This window comes from Medicago truncatula, chromosome 7 (genome assembly GCF_003473485.1).
Source record: "Medicago truncatula cultivar Jemalong A17 chromosome 7, MtrunA17r5.0-ANR, whole genome shotgun sequence".
In the NCBI taxonomy this organism is placed as follows: Eukaryota; Viridiplantae; Streptophyta; class Magnoliopsida; order Fabales; family Fabaceae; genus Medicago; species Medicago truncatula.
The window spans coordinates 41291609-41309164 of record NC_053048.1 but is presented as its reverse complement, the minus strand read 5'-3'; the positions used below and the strand labels follow the sequence as shown (position 1 = coordinate 41309164).

Here is a 17556-nt window from a genome sequence, read left to right as displayed (position 1 = left end):
ACTAAATTTTGGTATCTGAATTTTTAAAAAAGAAATTAAATATAATTATTTTTTATCGTTAAATGTTAGTTTTTTTTTTGAGGGAAAGAGAATATTAGTTTTTAGAGATTAAACTTAGCACTTGTGCTTAAACTAATCTACACCAGAAAATACGAGTTTTCTCTTTTAAAAATGCATTGGCCGTGTTGCAGGCCTTTCAATGGTAACAACATGCTGCATTTCATACAAAAAATGGTATCAACTTGCTGCATATATGTTGTTTATTTAATATAAATGTGATAAACAACAGTTTTAGTGTCACTATAATCTTTGATAAATTATATGAAAATTAAAAATATTTTTTAAGTGTCTCTTTAGTTAGTTATTTTGATCTTTGAGTACGGCAGTTAGGGTTGGGAATAGGCCAGGTCAGGCCAGGCTTTGATAGGCCTGAGCCTGACCTACGAAAAAATTTGCAGGCCTGAGCCTGGCCTATGGCCTTTCATAGGCCTATTATTTTGGCCTGGCCTGACCTATTTAAAAGCCTGGCCTGACCTGAAAGCCTACTTACTATTAAAGTCACTAAACATTCCATTTTATCTACTTTTAAATAGGCTTAATAGGCTTCAAAGTCTATTCCAGTGTAAGATTTGTCTATCACTATAAGGCCTTAAAAACATATTTCACTATAAAGCTTTAAAGCCTATTTAAAAAGTCCACTATGAAGCCTAACATGCATAAACAGGCCGGCCTATTAGGATTCATAGGCTTTTTTTATAGCCTAAGCCTGGCCTATTTACTTAAATAGGCTTTTTAAAAAGCCTAAGCCTAGCCTTTTTAATAAACAGGCCAGGCCAGGCCAGGCTTAAACAGGCCAGGCCATAGGCCCCTGTAGGCCGGCCTGGCCTATTCCCAACCCTAACGGCAGTGAAGCTAGAATTACGAGAGGACAAAATATACAAAGATAAAAAATATATTTTTATGATTAATATATTAAATTAGCTTATGAGCAAAAAAAATCCCAAAACTTTTACTCACATTAATTAAAATGCAAGAAATCTATTGCTAACAAAACTCTTTTTGTAACTGCTGAAAAGACTCAAAGGGTCAAGATAAGTCCAAAAACAATTTATCAATTATGTAATAATCTTTTGACTTTCATGGTTTTACTAATTTTTGTACAAATAAATTTAATTTAGAGTAGTTAAATATTCTCACTGTTCACTATCATAAACAAAGATTCGTTTTTCAAATTCTTTTCTTTTAATGAGATTCGTTTTTCAAATTTATTGATTAATTGATTTATATAATTTATAATATAGATCAAATACATCAGTAATTCAATTGATTTGTGAAAAGAATATTTACTTACAATAATGACGGAAAGGATCATATATTATATGGATAGCTAAATATAAAACATGCATACTTATTAGTAAAACAAAACAAAATAAACAAAATTGGTAAGTTTTTGTTAGTCTTTTGTTCTTTCCAATCGTATGTTTTTGTTACTAAAAATGTGATTTTCATTAGTCAAATTAGTCCATAAAATAACAAAACAAAAGAGACACATGCTAGTTAGTTGGTATTCACAATATTAACTTTAAAAAAAAAAAGATTTTAACTATAGAATTTGAATTTGTCCCAATATGATAAGCTCAAGTAAACTTTTCCAAATACATCGCTAGCCCAATTGTCCTTCCCATTGTGATCCCAATTTGCCGAGTATAAATAAGGTGCATGTACAGTGGAAATTACCCCTCATTTCCAAAATTTGTCCAAGACAACCTGAAACTATCCATTCAACTCCAACGACAGCCAACTTACCGTTCATGACACTTTTTAAATCGGTTAAATCGATTTAAAACGTGGTGGAACCGATCTTAAAAGTGTCAAACCGCATTTAATTGTCGTTGGAGAGCCAAACGACAGTTAAGTGTCGCTCGGCCAATGCAGTTGAAAAAAAAAAAGAGAAATTTGAAAAGAGTAACTTTCATAGAAAGTCTTAAATTTAATTGTGAGTGGAGATGGAGAAAGTGCTCAAAAAAATATTAGGGTGCGTTTGATTTAATAAAAAATAAAGGACAGGACAGAACAACTTCAGTTGTCCAGTGTTCGAATTGTAAAACAGTTTCAGGGACATGACAAGCTGGAGGCAAGGGACAGGACAAAAACTGCAATTTTTGTCCCTCGCCAAACCACAACACAACTTTTTGTCCCAGGTACAAGTTGTCTAAAATACAAAAATAGTGTTTAACGTATTTAGCACCACATTAAATAGGCACTCCCATTATGGAGTAAAATATTTGGGTGCCTATGGAGAATGGTGGCTATGGAAGCACCCTCTCTCTCTTCATTTTTCACAAGTCCTATTTAATAAATCTTAATAAACTATATAAATTTTGTTAAAATGTAATGATATAGAATTATTTGTGGGACCTATTTAATAATTTCTTTTGAGGTGCTGGACTGGAGAAAATTGGTGCTTATTAACTATTATGGTAAAAAAAAAATTTGAACAATCAAAAATGAAATAATATTAACAACAAGAGTCTCAATAGCACAAGATGTGCCACAAAGACTACTACAGAGTTCAGTACAACAACAAAAACAAGTTAGCCAATACCCAAACATTGTAACGGGTTTGACCACCAACTAAAAGTGCCAAACAAAAAAGAAGCGTTTCTAGCTTTCAACCAACCTAGAGACAAATATTTAACTTTGTCAAGCAACCTGGGTAAAGGAGTAATAGAATCATTGAAACACATATTGTTACGTTCAGTCCATAAAACCCAGGCACAAAGAAGCCAAATAAGCTGGAGAAAAGACTGAGAAGCCTTATTGCCACCTGTTGAGTGAACAAACTGAACAAAGTGATCAGACAAAACATTAGTGTCCACTCCAACAAAACCAATCCAATCACGAACCAACGACCAAAGTGAAGCAAAATACGAACAAGAGAGAAACAAATGTTGTGCCGATTCCAAGGCACCGCAACCAGAAACACACAAACCAGCTTCTGTTGGAATTACACCTCTATAGATCAGATTCGATTTGGTAGGCAACCGATCACGAAGAAGCCGCCAAGCAAAGACGGATACCTTCAAAGGAACCTGTCTGTGCCAAATCATCTCCGCATATGGTAAAATTAATGATAGGGACCCAGATGACCCATTTAAGCACCCACTTTTGGGTGCTCTGTTGTGGATGGTCTTACGACCGGTTAAAAAGTTAAATTACCTCTATGGAAACAAAAACCCAAAGATGAAAGGGTGGGGAATTTCCTTTTTCTTTTCTACTTATATACCAACAGTAGTCAGCATATTACCAAATATTTTGGTTCTCCACTGTCATGTCCCTTTCAAGTGATACTTCACCTCAGTGCCATTTAGTCTTAATCAACAAAATATCAAACCATTATATCGCCTATTCGAATATTAAATTTGCAGAGTGGACAAGTTGCTTTTGTCCGAAGCCAACGACCGATGCATTCACAATGAAAATGGTGGGTACATGGAAGGCGATATAGTTCTGTTCCATCAACATATGGACATAGGCAGATACAGCACTCCTACAGCATAATCAGAAGTAGTTAGTCGCTCTTTCTGTAGTTTCATAATGTATCTCAACTGTATGACAAACATCAAAGAATCACGGGAAGCAATTTTCAGGGGGTAACAAATTCACATTCAACCCTCTTCCAAAAAATAAATAAGTTTAAAATACAATAGATGAATGGGGAGAATACTTTCTAGGTAGGATTTTATTGAAATCAATTATAAACACAAGCATATTTAAGAACAAATCAAGGATAACATTGAGGATTGCAACAATTTTTCAATCCATCTAGTCCAATCATATATAGATCCAATCCATACATACAGTTAATTACAAGTGACAACACAATGATATTAAAACTAAAGAGTTAAGGATTGAGAGATAAGAGAAAGACCCAGTTTGTACTTACAGAATCGTCTGGATGAAGAGATAGTTCACTGATATGGCTACGATTGTGGGAACCAGTTCTTGCTTCCAGTTGTGTCTTGTTCTTATCAACCATAATCATTACATTTGGCTGACAAAACCTATACATAGGAAGTGACTTGATATCATCTTCTGAAGCACCTTCTCTGATTCTTAAAGGTTGCGTTAAAGCATAAGCTAACGCTATTATTTGGACAATGCAGAAGAGAGCACCGAAAACTATCAAATATATCCAAAAGGAAAAGACAGCATCAAAAAACTCGTTAAGGGATAGACAGACCATTGTTAACCTGCAAGAATGTGATAAAAACATTGTTTGATATATCCAATAAATTTTAGGTAACAAAAGAGCGAATAATTATGTCAAATAAGAGCATATGATGTTAGAGGATGAAGTAAACAAGTAATGAATCGGTGAAATACCAAAAAAAATTATATTATCTATTCTGGGTTAAGCTCAGCCTTTTGACAGAGCCTTAGTCTTTCAGACTCTGAACAACTAGGTTCAACAACAGGTCAAATTCCAATTAAATCAGGCCAAGCTTAAGCGTTGGACAGGTCTTGTTTGAAATAGTCATGGTAACCACACTTCCACTAGAGCCTACTTCAAAATTTATCTTGGCCAAGAAATACAAGCATTTTCCTATGCACCATTTCATGGAAAAGGCAACTCCGAATTTTCAGTTGAAGTTTTAGGTTATAATATTTCAACAATTTGAAGCCTGTTAGTCCCAAACAAAAGCCAAACTATTCAACAGAGTTCATCAATCACGGTTGAAAATACTTTAACTGCAAGACAAATGTAAATTATCTGGACATCTTGTGAGAATTGAGAAATTGTTATTATTTCCTGAAGAAAAGGAAGGACCTTGTACAACTGCACCTCAATTCCAGTAAAACAATTGAAGGACAGAACAAAAGCTAAGAGTATTCTTAATGAAAATAAATAAATAAAAAGAACACCACAATGCTATTAAGCTTCCATCAGGTCAAGGTGCAGGGAAGGGTCAGACCTGAATCGGAGCTTCTTAAAATAACACTTCAACAATGACTAATTGTGGGTGCAATGTAACCATTCATTTTTCTCTTCATTTCCACACTCCTTTATATATCCGATTTAAACAAAGACAGAATAATCTACAATTATCTACTCCCTGGTTATTTTGCTTAGTGAAGGAACCGTGGAATAGTTGAAATTCGGTTCTTTTTTAAAACAGTTGTCTTAAATTAAGATGTTTTTATTTTTTTGAATAAATTAAATTAAGATGTTGATGGTTACTTACTCAGTATCACAAATCTATACTACTTTGACTACTCTCTCTTGGCATTCACGCAAAAATTTATTATCCGCCCAGCTTCCCTCCAAAGAAATGAAAAAGGAAACAACACATCAAAGCTATGGTTCTTACCCGAAGAGGAGAAAAGGAACTTCCACAAGAGCTTGACCACCAACAACAATACAAGAAAATCCAAAAACCAAGAAAGCAGATAATACCAGTGTATTCATAGGCTCGGTCTTCTTCGCAATGCTGAAACAAATAAAGACATTAGAAAACCATCATTTATCTCATATAACACCATAACATCAATCACTCAAACATAAACACGAGTCCGAGTTCAACAACTTGTCTAAGTTTCCTCTCCACCACCCCATTTTGGTAGTGAGCGTGGAGACAACGGGTTTGATCTTCTATAGATAGAGTAGGCTAAACTATTATAAGCTGACTGTGCTCATTCCAGACTCCAGAGTTCGAACTCCGGCTCCTGCACTTATACGTGTGTGAGTTTCTAATGGCTATTGTCATTTCTTCAATCTACCAAAAATACAAATTGTACAAGTTCTCTGAATTATAAAAATGCTTACTCCCTCCGTCCTCCGTCCTAACATGTAAGCAAAATTTGGTCAATAAAAGTTAATGTATTTTGTTCAAAATTTGTTTTTGCTTATATTTTAGGACGGAGGGAGTATATCTTAAGGTACTCTTCCAACACACCCTAACTAACTTTATGGACAAAGTCAAAGCAATATTTTTTGTTTACCATGACAAGAATGACCATTTTCCGCCTCCGTCATCGGAATCATTGTCGCCGGGATCCCATCCTCCAGAGCCACTATCACCGCCAAATCCGCCGGAGTCATTATGAGGGAGGGTGGAGAGGCGAGAATGACGGATGCACAGTTGAGGGAAGAGAGATGGAAAGCGGTTAAATGAAGGAAACGAAGGAGAGGGTGTAGTTGGAAATTGAAGGGGGGTGAGTTTAGGAAAAATGTTGAAGGAGCGGGATAGCAGCAGAAGGGGGTTACGGGTTAGCGCGCAATATGCACCTGCACCGATCATCATTTTCATTTCCAAAAGCGTTTTGCATGTTAGGATTTCAAACTCTCCATTTATGTTAGGATGTGAAAAGAAATGGTAAAAAGAGAGAGAAATAATAATATAAGAGCCACAAAGAAGTATAATAGGACTTTTTCTAGTACACCCTTTTTGACAAAAATGCCTCTAATGCCTTTTAATATTTTTAATCATTATATCCTTCCTTTTTCATCTACCTGCTACTTTAACTAAGTTCATTGTTCACATGCATCACGCGTGAACTAAAACAACATACATAAGAAGTTAATTAAGTTTTATATATGAGCTTCGGTTTGGTGTACTGCAGTTTTGTATATGTTAGCCTCAGGTCTGCTGTTCTGTTAGCAGTTTTTGTTTTCTGGTTTTTGCTTCTTACAGGCTTTCTGTCATGCGTTGTGGGAGCTTTTTGTTGCTGTTTGTGGGGTTTCTGGTATTTCAGTGTCTGTCGTATTGTTCTTGTGCTGCCCGCGAGTTTTTGTTGTGTTTCTTGCACACGCTTGTGTGAATAAAATTTGCTGATTCTAAAAAAATTTAGTCTAATAAAATAACAAAACAAAAGAGACACTTGGTAGTTGGTATTCACAATGTTAATTAACTTTTAAAAAAAAAAAAACAGATTTTAACTATAGAATTTGAATTTTTCCCAATATGATAAGCTCAAGTAAACTTTTCCACATTGGTAGCCCAATTGTCCTTCATTTTCCATTGTGATCCCACTATTTACCGAGTATAAGGTGTGTATAAAGTGAAAATTACTCTTCTCATTTCCAAAAAAAATCCAAAACACCCCGAAATTATCCATTTACCTCTAACGATAGCTAACCGCCGTTCAACCTACTTTTTGAATCGGCTTAAAAAGTGGTGAAACCGATCTTAAAAGTGTCGAACGACACTTAACTGTCGTTGGAGAGCCAAATGGCGGTTAAGCGTCGTCGGCCAATGGCAGTTGAAAAAATAAAATAAAATTTGAGAAGTGTAACTTTCATACATAGTTTTGAATTTAATTGTGAGTGGAGATGGAGAAAGTGGTCAAAAAAATTATTACTGTACATAAAATTGTTTCTTTAATTGCCTTGTAAGTTTGCATAAAAAAATAAATTAAATTTGCCTTATAAGTACAACTTATGGTGTAAACCCTCAAGACTGGTTAAAAAGTTAAATTACCTCTAAGGAAACTAGAATTCAAAGACAAAGATGAGAGGGTGGGGCATTTCCTTCTTGTTTTCAACTTATGTACCAACACTAGTCAGCAGATTAGCAAATATTTTGGTTCTCCACTGTCATGTCCCATTTAAGTGATACTTCACCTCAGTGCTATCTAGTCTTTATCAACGAAATATCAAACCAATATATCACCTCTTCGGATATTAAATTTGCAGAGTGGGCAAGTTGCTTTTGTCCGAAGCCAACGACTGATGCATTCGCAATGAAAATGGTGGGTACATGGAAGGCGATACAGTTCTGTTCCATCAACATATGAACAGAGGCATATACAACACTCCTACAGCATAATCAGAAGTGGTTAGTCTCTTTCTGTAGTTTCATAATGTATCTCAACTGTATGACAAGCATCAAAGAATCACGGGAAGCAATTTTCAGGTCATACCAAATTCACATTGAACCCTCTTCCAAAAAAAATAAGTTTAAAATACATTAGATGAATGGGGAGAATATTTTCTAGATAGGATTTTATTGAAATCAATTATAAACACAAGCATATTTAAGAACAAATCAAAGATAACATTGAGGATTGCAACAATTTTTCAATTCATTAACCATATAGTCCAATCATATATAGATCCAATTCATACATTTTTTTTTTTGAGAAAAGATCCAATTCATACATAAAGTTAATTACAAGTTACAATACATTGATATTAAAACTAAAGAAAAACTAAAGAATTAAGGATTGAGAGATAAGAGAAGACCCAGTTTGTACTTACAGAATCATCTGGATGAAGAGATAGTTCACTGATATGGCTTTGATTGTGCGAACCAATTCTTGCTTCATCAAGTTGCTTCTTGTTCTTATCAACCATAATCATTACATTTGGCTGACTAAACCTATACATAGGAAGTGACTTGATATCATCTTCTGAAGCACCTTCTCTGATTCTCAAAGGTTGCACTAAAGCATAAGCTAACACTATTATTTGGATGATGCAGAAGAGAGCACCGAAAACTATCAAACACGAAAAGGAAGAGATACCATCACAAAACCCGTTAAAAGCTAGACAGACGAATGTTAACCTGCAAGAATGTGATAAAAACATAGTTTGATATATCCAATAAATGTTAGGTAACATAAGTGTTAGGAAACATGATATCCAGGATGAAGGAGAGAAAAGGTTATGAAATTGTTCTATTGATAGTAAAATGTAATATTACAAATGAGGAAGTTATCCCACTAATGGGGTTATTACAAGTATATATACTACTACAAACTAGTATCTCTAATAGTCCCCCTCAAGTTGGAAGGTGTTCAAAACACTTTCAACTTGAAATGAGAAAATACAAGGAAAGATGCCGGAAACACATCGGCTAAAAAAAAAACATAGTCATCAAGCAAGTGCTTATCCAACAAGAAGCAACCACAACTCAAGGTTGAACCAATTGAATGAAGGAGCATCAAAGCAACGCTTAACCACCATCCGGTAGAAGCCAATATTCACAAAGCCATAAAAGGCATAACGCTTAACCATCAAGAGTTTTCAATAACTCAAGACAGAAGCACAAGAAGAAGAAGAAGAAAAACGACGCTTAACCATCCTTGGACAGAAGCACAACGCTTAACCATTCATGACAGAAGCTTATTAACATAGCTTAACCATCATGAACAGAAGCACAAGACAAGAAAAACAAGGATATCCAAAATCAATGATGATATCCAAAAGAAAAGAAGTGCAAGGAAGGGCCAAAGTCTACAATGGAAGGAGGTCATATGTTGAACAAACTTCACACACGATCCAGGACAAAGAGAGAATGCATATACTCAAAGCAGAATCCAATTCAATTGTGAAGGAGGCACTTACAGCCATGAGAAAATTGTCTTGTTTAACAAAGCTACATAAACTTCAATCATATAGGAGAGATACTGATGCAATGCCTTTTAATATTACACCATGCACTTCCATAAAATCTCTTGAAAAAGTGCCATAGGTCCACAATGATGGATGACTAAAACAGAATGTATCTTGCCAACAAGATATGTTGAAATAGCAATAAGCCAGAACTACATTTCTACATAAATCCATCCATGTATTCAGCATCTAAGTTCACGTCAGGTTCACCATAAGCAATAACCAACAAAGATCAAAGTTCCAAAGGCATTATAACTTCAACAACTACCAAATACTCATCAATGCCAATAACCAAGAATCTTGTGAGCATTATAATCCCTCACATACAAAGAACATATATGCAGAAAATTGCAACACAAACCAGATAGCTAATTCTTGTAAAACGAAACAACTTCAAAGAATATATGGAGAAAAGAGAGCAATGGCAGTAGAATAGATGATTACCAAAGACTGAACTGCAGAGACAATATTGCCAGCAACTAGAGCTTCAAAGCGGCAAGGAACAAGATCAGCCACATAGATATTGACTCCCATCCTCACGTATACGACAGTGAAATACAAAATCCAATAGAGCACGATCGCAAAAAGAAGTAGATTGCACTTGAAAGTCACTAACAAATTGATAACTCCAAATCTTCAAAAATAATCAAAAATGAATCTCCATCTATAACTTCCAGAATCAAGAATTCTCCATAAATCTCTCAAAACAAACAACCTGCACGGTCAAACCGAACACAGTACCCATCATTCTTCCCAATGAGGACCTTCAACAAACACCTTGGAAGCAATATCCATAAGTGATAAGGACCAAAACGCCAAAATCTCAAGGTACAGATAAAACGAATCTGAAACCCTAAGAATTGGGGAAAGACGCAAAACAAAATCGAACAGTAAAGAAATGCGATGAAACAGAATTGCAATCGCAAGAACATAAGAAATCAAATCACGAAATCGCGAGATTCAGAAACTGGAAATTGCAATTGATGAAGTAACAAATCACGGAACCCTAGAAATGAGGGAGAAAAGGTGAGAACGAAAATTCGCGATCAAAACGCAATCTCAAATTGAAAAGAGGACAAGTGAATCACAATTGAAATCAGAATAAAGATCGATGAAACGATCAAGAAAAAAAGGAATTCAAGATGAGAAATTCATCGAGAAAACAAACCGGAAACAAAACGGAAGTAGAGAGAAAGTGAGAGAGAAAAAAACGAAGGAAAGGAATTGAGTACGGGAAAATTGGAGTAAGAAAGAAATTGAAAGTGAGAAAATAGAATTTTCTCGAGAAAATGCAGCGGAAAATTCCTTCAAGGTGGATACCAGATTAGCTCTGATACCATGTTAGGAAACATGATATCCAGGATGAAGGAGAGAAAAGGTTATGAAATTGTTCTATTGATAGTAAAATGTAATATTACAAATGAGGAAGTTATCCCACTAATGGGGTTATTACAAGTATATATACTACTACAAACTAGTATCTCTAATAATAAGAGCGTATAATTATGTCAAATAAGAGCATCTGATGTTAGAGGATGAAGTAAACAAGTAATGAATTAGTGAAATACCAACAAATTATATTATCTATTCTGGGTTAAGCTCAGCCTTTTGACAGAGCTTTAGTCTTTCAGACTCTGAACAACTAGGTTCAACAACAGGTCAAATTCCAATAAAATCAAGCCAAGCTTAAGCGTTGGACAGGTCTTGTTTGAAATAGTCCCCGTAACCACACTTCCACCAGAGCCTACTTCAAAATTTATCTTGGCCAAGAAATACAAGCATTTTCCTATGCACCATATCATGGAAAAGGCAACTCCAAATTTTCAGTTGAAGTTTTAGATTAAAATATCTCAACAATTTGAAGCATGTTAGTCCCAACCAAAGGCCAAACTATTCAACAGAGTTCATCAATCACGGTTGAAAATACTATAACTGCAAGACAAATGTAAATTATCTGGACATCTTGTGAGAATTGTGAAATTATTATTATTTCCTGGAGAAAAAGAAGGACCTTGTACAACTGCACCTCAATTCTTAAAATAACACTTCAACAATGACTAATTGTGGGTGCAATGTAACCATTCATTTTTCTCTTCATTCTCACGCTCCTTATATATTCGATTGAAACAAAGACAGAACACTCTACGATTATATCTACTCCCTGGTTATTTTGCGTAGTGAAGGAACTGTGGAGTAGTTAAAATTTGGTTCTTTTTTAAATAGTTGTCTTCAATTAAGATGTTGAGGGAAAAGGGAAAAGACACATCAAAGCTATGGTTCTTACCAGAGGAGGAGAAAAGGAGCTTCCACAAGAGCTTGACCACCGACAACAATAGAACTAAATACAAAAACCCACCAAACAGATGATGCCAGTGTGTTCATAGGCTCGGTCTTCTTCGCAATGCTGAAATAAATAAAGACATTGGAAAACCATCATTTATCTCATATAACACCCTAAACATCAATCACTCATACATAAACAGGTTCAAAAACTTGTCTATGTTTCCTCTCCAACGCCCCATTTTGGTGGTGAGTGAGGACAAGGGGTATGATCTTCTATAGATAGAGTAGGTTAAGCTATTATGAGCTGACTATGCTTATTCCAGGGTTCGAACCCCGGCTCCTCCATTACTGTGTGTGAGTTTCTAATGGCTATTTTCATTTCATCAATCTACCAAAAAAACAAATTGTACAATTTCTCCTAAATAATTATTATAAAAATGCTTAAATCTTATAAGGTACTCTTCCAAACACACCCTAACTAAATGTATGGACAAAGTCAAAGCAATATTTTTTGTTTACCATGACAAGAATGACCATTTTCCGCCTCCGTCATCGGAATCATTGTCGCCGGGATCCCATCCTCCAGAGCCACTATCACCGCCAAATCCGCCGGAGTCATTATGAGGGAGGGTGGAGAGGCGAGAATGACGGATGCACAGTTGAGGGAAGAGAGATGGAAAGCGGTTAAATGAAGGAAACGAAGGAGAGGGTGTAGTTGGAAATTGAAGGGGGGTGGGTTTAGGAAAAATGTTGAAGGAGCGGGATAGCAGAAGGGGGTTACGGGTTAGCGCACAATATGCACCGGTGATCATCATTTTCGTTTCCAAAAGGGGTTTGCATGTTAGGATTTCAAACTCTCCATTTTTGTTAGGATGTGAAAAGAGGAGTTTTTCTAGTACACCCTTTTTGTCAAAAATGCCTCTGATGCATTTTTATATCATCCTTCCTTTTTCATCTACCTGCTACTTTAACTAAGTTCATTGTCCATAAAGAGAATTGATGTTCACATGTTGCATAAAGCTCTATCACATTAGTTCATCGGCATTTAACTGCCGAATTAGGGAATCAACTGCAGTTAACTCCCGAGAAAAATAATTGCAGTATAATACTGCAATTGTTTGAAACGTACAAAATAAAGATTGAAACATTCAAAATCAATAAATATTATTAATGACAATATATGGTTTTTATCAAAAAAAAAAAAAAGTTTGAGGTTTCCTCGACAGTTAACTGCCAAAGTTTTCCGTTTTCCTCGGTAGTTTAACTGTCAAAGGACATTTTGGTAAATTACTAGTGTGACACAGCCAAAGCATATGTGATTCTTGTTCATATATGAATAATGTGAACTAAAACTACATACCTATACGTTATTTAAGTTTATGCTAATTAAATTTAGGTGTATTTTGTCTAAATTTTTAGTTCTAAGTACACCTCTAAGTTACATTTTGAAATCGCTTAAACCTCGTGTTGAAGTGCTATGCCCAAAATTTACATGTATACGTTGAGTTCACGATATAACTCATATACAATTATCAATTCAAATATAATATGTTACATGATGGTGTGAAACTTTGAATTCTTGTCATCGCTCAATACGAAATCGTAGCAAGGGAATTCAAGATAGATGGTTTGTTATGGATTTGTAAGATGAAGTTTTGAGGTTTGTACTTTAATTGCTTTGTCTAATGTTAAGAAAACGAACATGATACTATGATAGGAATCAAATAAGGATCGATCTCATGCTTCGTCATGATAATAATAAGTTTTTACTTGGTGTAAAGTAAAATTGGATCATCAAAATATAGTGCTTGTAAAGTGAATAGGAATCAGTGGCTATTTTATTTTAGTATTATGATAAATATTAAAGATCTTGTTAACGAGTTTCTTAAAAATATTGATTAAGGAATTCTTCGATGTAAATTTTATTTTGAAATTACAAATTTTTACTTTTAACTCGGTAATATATAGTATGACAATGTATAGTTACATCATTTTTTGATGCAATTTTACTTAGTGACATTCCGGAGAGACAAGGAGGAAGGTCTCTAAGGCGTGTGGGGGATACTTAGTGACATGTTGTAGTTTGTGCCAGAAGTCCCCAGGTCCACATCATACTTCTATCTGGTCTTCGTGCACCCCTTTCATCACGTAGCCGATAACAAAGGAAATGAGGGCGAGACAATGGGGAAAGTTGGTGTGGGACATGGATGAAAGGTAACCCTTCTTTCCAGTGGGTCTTGGTTGCTATAAATATATATAAGTCAGACTCCTCTAAAAGATCATCACGTTTTAAAACTACCAAATACACTAACCCTTGTTTAGTATATCGTTGTTAGGGTTGGAACTATTGTACTCACAAGAAGTACAATAAATTATGTTCATTGCTCAAAAACCTATTACACGGTCAATCATAGAGAGCTATTTGTATAATTTGAATTAGAAAATCGGTCTTAATTATATATACTATAGATACTTTTTGACGAAATTATATATAGTATAGATGTGAGGATGATAATACATAATTGTATCAATTTGTTAAAAAAAAATAATAATAATAATAATTGCATCAAATACATAAGAGAAGAAAATCAATACATGTAAGACATTTATAAAGAGAAATGATATATATACAACAATTTTCTAACAACTTTTGTGACAACCTTATCTCCCATACTCACATTATATTTTTACTTTCTCTCTCTATTGCTTTGATTTTCGTGTCAATACATGATTTTTTTTATAAAAAGATAGTTGTCCATGTGGTTGTCAATCACATTGATGTTCAAATAACATTTCTCATTTATAAAACATAAATGCTACGTGTTTCTCAAAAACATCAAGACCTATTGATTTTTACTTTTGTAGTGAATCCGTCCGTTTTCACTTTGACTCCATCCATGTTTTCCACTCCTCCTAAATCTAATCTAATGTTCACAAATCCTTCGTGACAGGTTCGCGAAAAAAATTGTCGCCATAAATAGCATCCTCTTTTATAAAATTTGAATTGAATTATAAAATAGTCTCAATTATATATATGTACCTAGTACACACATATATCTTGAATATCTTGAGCATTTTTTTTCCTTTTATCATTCAAAAATCTTAGCATTTAATTTTTAAATCAAATATTTAAAATTTGATCCAAGATGGTCTTCAGTCAAAAAGAAATCAAAAGTCCAAGATGGACATTAATTGAAATCAATGTGTTTCATTCACACTTACAACTTACTTTTTATTTATCTGTACATTGAATAAAATTCAATTCAGTAAACTATGCTTATCAAAAAGAAAAAAACCAAGTAAAACATTAACCACTAAGAATAATAAGCGTTGATTCGCATTTATTTATTACTTAATATGCATTTTGTAGTCATGATCCTCTCTATATATAATATCGATCGTATGCCTATGATTTATCTATATCTACTACAATTGTCATATATCTAATCAGAACATGAAGAGTCCAAGATTCGAAAATTCCTTTGTAATTTTCATTGTGCATAGTTTTTATGTGTTGTTCATATACCTGTTCTATGTCAATGCTTCAGTAGTTTTTTATATTCCTTACTTATGTCTAAGAAAATAAACGTTACATGTAGTTATTTTTATTTTCTGTGTCCATAAACTTATATTATCATTGTTTTGTGCAGGTTATTTGTGTGATTTCTATAGTTTTGATATTTGGATCACTAGCAGAATGCAACCTTGATTACCTTGCAATCAATTGCAGAAAACACAGTGCAGTTTTGACAGATTTTGGTGGTGTTGGTGATGGAAAAACCTCTAACACAAAAGCTTTTAATACTGCAATAACCAAACTTAGCCAGTATGCAAATGATGGTGGTGCACAACTTATTGTTCCACCAGGTAAATGGTTAACTGGAAGCTTCAATCTCACAAGCCATTTCACTCTTTTTCTCCAAAAAGGCGCGGTCATTCTTGGATCTCAGGTATTATACGATCACTATTTTTTGTAGCATTTGGAAAATTTTATAATCAGTTAATAAAGGGTCATTGATATGATACAGGATGAATCACAATGGCCTCAGCTTCCTCCTTTACCATCTTATGGAAGGGGAAGAGATGCACCTGGTCCAAGGTTTAGTAGTCTCATTTTCGGAACTCACCTCACCGACGTTATAATTACCGGTAATTATTAAATTCACAATAAATGAATGTATTATATTAAAATGGAGAAGTAGTTTTTAAATTTGACCTATTTGGACATGTTCATTCATATAAGGTAACAACGGGACAATTGATGGACAAGGATCATATTGGTGGGACAAGTTTCATAATAAACAATTGAAAATCACTAGGCCATACATGATTGAGATTTTGTATTCTGATCAAATCCAAATATCAAATCTCACTTTGATCAATTCCCCTTCTTGGTTTGTCCATCCAACTTACAGCAGGTTTGATAATGCACCATTTTCAATTTTTCTCAACCTCAATATCTTTATTATTTTTCTTTATACATACAATATTTCATTCTTTTGATCAAGCTTTATTTCTTCAGTAACATAATTATAAAGGGTCTTACCATTCTTGCACCAGTAGACTCTCCAAACACAGATGGAATAGACCCAGGTAATAATTTATTCCATAATAATCACATGAGTATTTAAAAAAATTGAGATACAAGATATACTCTATTTGTATCTAACAATGACATAAAATTTGTTTGCTTCGTACTTTATGTTTATAGATTGTATTTATTTAGCTTTAAGTAATTGAAATTATGATATTCATATTAAAAACTGTACAATTACAATTTACATGTACTGTATTACTAACCACTGCTTGATTTTTCCATTTTTCGCCTTCTTAACAGATTCATCTACGAACGTTAGGATCGAAGACAACTACATTGTCTCTGGTGATGATTGTATTGCGATAAAAAGTGGATGGGATCAATATGGAATTAAATTCGGAAAGCCATCAAAACAAATAATCATAAGAAGGCTAACATGTATATCCCCAGATAGTGCTATGATTGCTTTAGGGAGTGAAATGTCGGGTGGAATCGAAAATGTAAGAGTTGAAGACGTAACTGCTATCAATACAGAATCAGCTGTTAGAATCAAATCAGCCGTCGGTAGAGGCGGATATGTGAAGGACATTTTTGTCAAAGGAGTGAAATTGAACACAATATTGAGATATGTGTTTTGGTTGACAGGGTCTTATGGAGACCACCCTGATAATGGATTTGATCCAAAAGCATTGCCTAAAATTACTGGAATTATTTTTAGAGATGTTATTGCTAAGAATGTGACCGTTGCGGGGCAACTTGAAGGAATTTCTAATGATCCTTTTACAGGGATATGTATTTCTAATGTGACTATTGAATTAAGCGAGCTTAAGAAGAAGAAGAAACTTCCATGGAATTGCACAGATGTTTCTGGAGTTACAAGTAATGTGGTTCCTAAACCATGTGATCTGCTGTCAGAGAAGAAAATTGAATGTCCCTTTCCAACAGATAAATTGGCTATTGAAGATGTTCAGTTCAAGACTTGTAACATTAAAAGTAGTGTGTTCTGATAAGTAGAGGTTTCTTCCATTATGTATGCAAGTAAATTTTTTGAAAATGAATGAATAATATATATTTAGTTCAACATAGAACTATTAATTTACTTATCCATTATTTATACACTCCATTAATTAATTTCAGAAAATACTAGTTAAAAAACAGTGAAGACTAAACATTTAGTCACTTGGTCCACTATGCAAATGTACGTTGTTATTGAATCAGTTCAAAAGTTTATATTACCAGTACTTAATTACCGACTAAACATACACAAAGACAATGATAATATAATATAAAATCTCATTATTTCATACTCAATTCACATAGGAATTAAACATTTAACAAT

At 34.2% G+C, this 17556-nt stretch overlaps 2 protein-coding genes across 4 annotated transcripts; one reads left to right on the top strand and one right to left on the bottom strand.

Annotated features, from left to right (window-relative positions):
• Positions 1-2492: 2492 nt before the first annotated feature.
• On the bottom strand, positions 2493-12658 carry LOC11420142 (E3 ubiquitin-protein ligase At4g11680). 3 transcript variants are annotated; one of them, XR_005643134.1, is made up of 7 exons: positions 12200-12658; positions 11682-11801; positions 8261-8381; positions 7482-7818; positions 5373-5492; positions 3947-4253; positions 2493-3550 (listed from the first exon to the last, which is right to left on the bottom strand). XR_005643134.1 is itself a non-coding variant. In XM_003624828.4 (4 exons), exons 1-4 carry the CDS (start codon positions 6309-6311, stop codon positions 3389-3391), a joined length of 897 nt encoding a protein of 298 aa, XP_003624876.3. In that variant the 5' UTR covers positions 6312-6425; the 3' UTR covers positions 2493-3388. The 3 variants fall into 3 exon arrangements, 2 of the variants coding, with proteins under 2 accessions (XP_003624876.3, XP_039684023.1); XM_003624828.4 differs by lacking the exons at positions 7482-7818; positions 8261-8381; positions 11682-11801; positions 12200-12658 and adding an exon at positions 6004-6425; XM_039828089.1 differs by lacking the exons at positions 2493-3550; positions 3947-4253; positions 5373-5492 and having other exon boundaries at positions 7344-7818; positions 8261-8567; positions 12200-12656.
• A 2378-nt stretch (positions 12659-15036) lies between these two features.
• On the top strand, positions 15037-17250 carry LOC11408934 (probable polygalacturonase). Its single transcript, XM_039828085.1, has 6 exons — positions 15037-15164; positions 15331-15630; positions 15709-15829; positions 15924-16098; positions 16203-16273; positions 16518-17250. Exons 1-6 carry the CDS (start codon positions 15135-15137, stop codon positions 17222-17224), a joined length of 1404 nt encoding a protein of 467 aa, XP_039684019.1. The 5' UTR covers positions 15037-15134; the 3' UTR covers positions 17225-17250.
• The last annotated feature ends 306 nt before the right edge of the window (positions 17251-17556 follow it).

Excerpts from the sequence above, each read along its gene's own strand:
- LOC11420142 (XM_003624828.4), bottom strand. The coding sequence starts at position 6,311 with ATGAAAATGATGATCGGTGCAGGTGCATATTGCGCGCTAACCCGTAAC. Across the intron at positions 5,493-6,003 it reads AAATGGTCATTCTTGTCATG|CATTGCGAAGAAGACCGAGC; the intron begins GTAAACAAAAAA and ends TATTTGTTTCAG. Across the intron at positions 4,254-5,372 it reads GTTCCTTTTCTCCTCTTCGG|GTTAACAATGGTCTGTCTAT; the intron begins GTAAGAACCATA and ends ACATTCTTGCAG.
- LOC11408934 (XM_039828085.1), top strand. The coding sequence starts at position 15,135 with ATGAAGAGTCCAAGATTCGAAAATTCCTTT. Across the intron at positions 15,830-15,923 it reads CACCGACGTTATAATTACCG|GTAACAACGGGACAATTGAT; the intron begins GTAATTATTAAA and ends CATTCATATAAG. Across the intron at positions 16,099-16,202 it reads GTCCATCCAACTTACAGCAG|TAACATAATTATAAAGGGTC; the intron begins GTTTGATAATGC and ends TTATTTCTTCAG.